The 5,158-nt window shown below is 43.5% G+C and overlaps 1 protein-coding gene across 2 annotated transcripts; it reads left to right on the top strand.

The window, feature by feature from the left end:
• Window positions 1-338: 338 nt before the first annotated feature.
• On the top strand, window positions 339-4,769 carry LOC115735168 (heat stress transcription factor A-3). Of its 2 annotated transcripts, XM_030666283.2 has the most exons (4): window positions 339-981; window positions 1,811-2,677; window positions 3,196-3,282; window positions 4,526-4,769. In XM_030666283.2, exons 1-3 carry the CDS (start codon window positions 388-390, stop codon window positions 3,247-3,249), a joined length of 1,515 nt encoding a protein of 504 aa, XP_030522143.1. In that variant the 5' UTR covers window positions 339-387; the 3' UTR covers window positions 3,250-3,282; window positions 4,526-4,769. The 2 variants fall into 2 exon arrangements, with proteins under 2 accessions (XP_030522143.1, XP_030522142.1); XM_030666282.2 differs by having other exon boundaries at window positions 1,811-4,769.
• The last annotated feature ends 389 nt before the right edge of the window (window positions 4,770-5,158 follow it).

Raw genomic sequence — 5,158 nt, 5'->3', positions numbered from 1 at the left:
ACAAAAGGAACACAAAATCTTAACGGGCGTAACTACCAGGAAGCTCTCCCCAGATTCAGCTCAAGGTCGGCGCTCCTCTCCCTCTCTCTCTGAGATCAATTCGAGGCAACGCAACGCGCGAAAGACGAAGCCCCACGACCCTCCCCGGCCCCATGGAGCGATGCGTCGCTCTCAGCCGTCGATTCCCACGCAGCGACCCTCCACCGCCTTACTGTTTCTCCTGGGATTTTTCCCGAGCACCTTGTCGGCATGAGCCCCCAAACCCATATAAACTCCACCGCACGCTCCATTCGCCGACCATTTTTGTCCTTCTGTCACGCACATTTTGTCCCTCACTCTCTCTCCTCTCGCTACTGCTTCTCACTGGGTAAAGGGTGAAAAAATTCGATGAACCCAGAAGATGAGCGATACCCGAAACCTCCTCCTGGTTCTTCTGACCGAGGAAGAGCTAAAGGTAAGGCTCCTGCTGGTGCTGGGTCATCTTCTTCGGCTGTTTCGTATGTGATGGGTTCGGAGGCATTGCCTTCTGGGTCGTTCTTTGATATGGAGAAGATTGGCTTCTCTGGGTCTTCTTCACCTCTCATGGAGTTCGAGGCGTTCTCTCCTTTGAACCTCGCCTCGTCATTCGACATGTTCGAGTTAAAACCGGAACCTGTTTTCGAAACAACTCCTCTCGGGCCTCCATTTAGCACTAGTGTAGCAGAAACAGAGGAGGTGGGACTTCCGGTGAGAGGCGGCGACATGGAGACTACTGTTGGTGCTCCTCAGCCTTTGGAGAGCCTGCAGGGTACTCCAATCCCACCTTTTCTTTCGAAGACCTTCGATTTGGTCGATGACCGATCGCTGGATTCGATAATATCATGGGGGTCGAGCGGCCAGAGCTTCGTGGTTTGGGACCCCGTTGAATTTGCCAGGATTATACTCCCACGGAATTTCAAGCACAACAATTTTTCCAGCTTTGTTCGGCAGCTAAATACTTACGTGGGTATTTGCTGGAACACGGCCTCTATTGGCTGCTGTTCTCTTTTTGTAGATGTTTTTTTTTTCCTCTGCCTTTTTTTGCTTTTGTATTTTGATGTATTTCTTTTTTATTTTTGCTGCGCCGCTGTGCCTTTGCCTTTGTTTCCTGCTCGACTTTGTTGTATATCAGTTCCGCGAAGATTGACGTAATTGTAGTTCCACTGTATAATGGAGGCATAATGGAGGCATTCTTGATGGTGTATTCTCTAATGAGAGCTTGTAAACGACTTTTGAAATTAATGAGTAATGTGTTCGCATATGTTTCTAATTATTTAATCCTCTGGATGTTAGTTCTTTTCTTCTCTTTTCTATGTTTAGCAATTCTTGTAATGTTGTCGACATGCTGTGTCATTTGATTGTATTTCCTTCAGACTTCGCCCCTCGGGTTTGCTGCTAGTTTTAGGTGCCTCTAGACATGAAACTTTGTAATAAGCTTCTTTCTTCGCTCATCATGATGAAAGAATGCCCCCTACAAGTTTTCTCCACAACTGGGATTTCATTCTTCTCCTGCAGGTAGAAATTCTCAGGTTTTGGTATATTGTTGGTGACCAGTCAATGTATAGGTTCCCATGATGTGTTCCATTTTATTCCTTACGCAGATTATGCAGCTAAAAGATTTTCAATGTACCACAGTGCAGCTTCTCCTGTTTAGGAAGACTGTTCGTTTCGGCTTGTGTTGATGAATGATACATGCTAGACTTACAGACTATACTATATCCTTTTTGTCTTTTGGTGATTTTTACACATTCCATTCCCTATTCATTCTTGAATTTTCATATGATGTGGTCAGGGGTTCCGCAAGATTGACACTGATAGATGGGAGTTTGCTAATGAAGCTTTTCAGAGAGGGAAGAGGCAACTTCTAAAGAACATGCAGAGACGCAAGTCGCCTCAGACACAGCAGATCGGAAGCTACTTTGGACCTTCCAGTGAAGCGGCGAAACCTGGGTTGGAAATTGAAGTTGAAATGTTAAGGAAGGAGAAGAGTATGTTGATGCAGGAGGTAGTTGAACTGCAGCAGCAGCACCGTGGCACAGCTCATCATGCAGCAGCAGTGAATGAGAGACTTCAAGCTGCTGAGCAAAGACAAAAGCAGATGGTTTCATTCATGGCAAAATTGCTTCAAAACCCCTCCTTTGTAGCGTGTTTGAGGGAAAAGAAGGAGCAGAGAGAAATCGGTTCTTCAAGGGTGAGGAGGAAGTTTCTCAAGCATCATCAGCCAGAGGATGTTGAAGCAGCACCCTCCACGGAAGGGCAGATAGTCAAGTACAGACATGACACGGAGACTGTTGATGCATCTTGTGGATTTCCTATTTTGAATCCTGTCGAAAACGCTAAACATCTCCCTGAAGTTTCAACTGGCACAGATTTATGTGAACAGATCATTTCGCCTCAAGTTGAGGATGTCATGTCAAGAGAAACAACAGCGCCACATGATGTAGCATCTGTACAGGGCTATTTCAAAACTCGAGATCTGCTCAGAGAGGGGTCATCAAGCTTGGGAGCTGATCCTCAATTCAAGGGGAAGAGTGTCATTGAGAGCCCAGGGCAAGAGTTCTCTCCTCAGTACTTTGTCTCTTTCCCAGAGGAACTGGCAGAGAGGAAGAACTTTCCAGATTTCTCATCGGGATTTGAAAGCATGATTAAGCAAGACGAGGTATGGGGCATGGGTTTTGACGTGAGTGCTGGTATGTCTAGTTCTAGCGGTGTGGTATGGGGTAATCTTGCTCAATATGATGCACCTGAAGTGGGAGTTACTGGTGGGCTATCTGATATATGGGATTTAGGATCAATGCAAGCATCTGAGCGTGCAGACATTGATAAGTGCCTGGCTGATGAATCAACCTGTGATGAGCGCGAGGGTCGAGCTGGCCAGCATAAAGATGATATACATAGGAAAATGGATCCATAGGTTGCCATTTATGTTGCCAATTGGTGACGATATGGATTTTAGTGGTTGTTAGTTTATGGCTTCTATGCTCCTAGATGGAAAGAATAGACACTTATTGATTAGTAAAAGCTTCCATTCTTTATTGATTTGAGTCTTGGTTATCTGCAAGTTTTCTGGTTCAGCTGATTCTCTTACATAAGTTTATGTCCTTATGAGCTGCACCAGAGTTGCAGGGCTTTCGTAAGCTCACAATGTCCTTCCCTTTTAAGTCGTGAAAATTGCAGGTACCTGACCTTGGATGGAGATGGACGCTTCCATGGGAGTTTGGTTGCTTCTGAACCTGCACTGCACTGTAATGGTTCACGAACTTGGTGAGTCGATCCTTTTCACACCACTTGATCCTTTGCCCTGATTTACAATATCAGTCTTTCATGGTGTTGTGACATTCTAGCACACCTTTTTCACCCATTCAAATTTGATCATGGAGGCAATTTTATCAACTGCGCACATTGATACGAGTCTTCATGGTACTTTCATATGACACGAGGTGATTGCTCTTTCCAGTTCTAACTGTATCAATAGACTCTGCAATAGTTGATTATGGTGATCACAGCCCCATTTCATTTCTGAAATGCGTCGATTGAAGACAAAGCATAGGGAGATACTGAGATAGCCAACCAAACGGAGCATTTGTTCAGACAGCCAGCAAGAGAATGCTGGCTTGGCTAATTGTCCTTGTTATCTGAGCAAATATTCCTGAACTTGATGGAGACTAGATAGGCTGTAGTAACCAAATGTTAGCTGATACATCATTGAAACTCACTGAATGGAAGTTGGTTCGAGGGAATCAAAGAGGCGACAAGCTGAATAAACAGCTCTTCGAAAGGTTGCAGAATTATATATCCAACTATGTCAAATGAACCCATTAGCTCACTGCATACTCAGAAAACCATCTGAAGGTACAATTCAGCCAATTCAAAGGGAGTATTAGTTGGTTATTTGGTTGGCAGTGACATAATATGAGATCCAAACCAAGATCCTATCATACAGATTTTTGTGAGGTTAACATATGCAAAGAAGAGATTCTGTTGTGCCCCAACTTGGTATGATGACCTGCTAACTGCAAATCAAACTTTCAGAGTCCACTCTTGTAATTCGAAGGTGACTATGTTGGACCCACTACAGATGAAATCTCTGTAGGAACATTTCTTTACTTGGGAACTACTGAAAGTTTGTTTGAGAAAGTTTGTTTCTTGCTAGGATGGTTGTCACATGGAAAGAAAAGGAAGGTTGGTTTCCGAAGCTTTCGGTTGACTTTTACTGTCTTGCAGAGTTAGTATTAGAAGTAATCGTTTCTATATGCTGTGTTTCTTCTTCAATTATCTTGTTGGCAAGAAAGCGCTTTGTTTTGGGTTCTTTTATTTTTCTTTATAAATTCCCTACTGACATAAGAACTAACAGAAGTTTCCATGCTCCCGGTGGTTCTTTCTTCCAGTGAACTCATTTTCCGAGCTTATATTATGAGCAAGCTCGTATTCTCCTCCTGCAGGTTCCGATGAAGATGATCTTCAATCTAGACAAATTTCTTGATCAGAATCATGTGTTTTGGTGCAAGTGCAGCTGCATCAATGAAGATCATCCCTATTTGGTCCACCTTTGAGGACGGCATTTTACATGCCCGCCATCGTTTAGATTACATATTGTTTCGTGAGCGAAAAGTGCAGTTGTTTTTTATCTACTGGTAGTTGATTCTCAAGCCAGCTATGAAGCTATTGATGGTGATGGCAGACTACCATCACCATCAATGAGACTATGTTCAGCAATGTAATGAGCTCCTGCTATCACTTTATATTCTTCATCCTGTAATGTGCAAATACGATCACTTCATATTCTCCATCCTGCAAGCAGCAAACCAAGGAAATGGAATTAGCATTAAGTCATTCCAACTGAGCTTTGCATTTCCAAGGAAATTCCCTCTGCTTTGTCCTCTTGTCACTTCAAATTGAATGTGGCCGTATATGCTTGGAGTAATAAGATGGGAATCATTGTATTGGTATGTACCGAAGTAATGCGATAACGATCCTTTACCCTTTCGTGAGAAATAATAGAGAAGGGCAGCCATTAAATTCATCAAATGAGGGCTACGGGTAGCTGCAAACACGAATCTCCTACAGAACCCAAAGAAAAGAAAGAAAGACAGCTCACCATTAAATTCACAAATGGCCTCCTAGTCAGCATTCATTATTT

The sequence above is a fragment of the Rhodamnia argentea genome, chromosome 10, assembly GCF_020921035.1.
Source record: "Rhodamnia argentea isolate NSW1041297 chromosome 10, ASM2092103v1, whole genome shotgun sequence".
Taxonomy (NCBI): domain Eukaryota; kingdom Viridiplantae; phylum Streptophyta; class Magnoliopsida; order Myrtales; family Myrtaceae; genus Rhodamnia; species Rhodamnia argentea.
Note: the sequence above shows the minus strand (reverse complement) of the source record. Positions and strands in the feature narration are given on the sequence as shown.

Bases quoted from the DNA above. Each gene is read 5' to 3' on its own strand.
- LOC115735168 (XM_030666282.2), top strand. From the start codon at position 388: ATGAACCCAGAAGATGAGCGATACCCGAAACCTCCTCCTGGTTCTTCT. The intron at 982-1,810 runs GTGGGTATTTGC...TGATGTGGTCAG, and splicing joins TTCGGCAGCTAAATACTTAC to GGGTTCCGCAAGATTGACAC.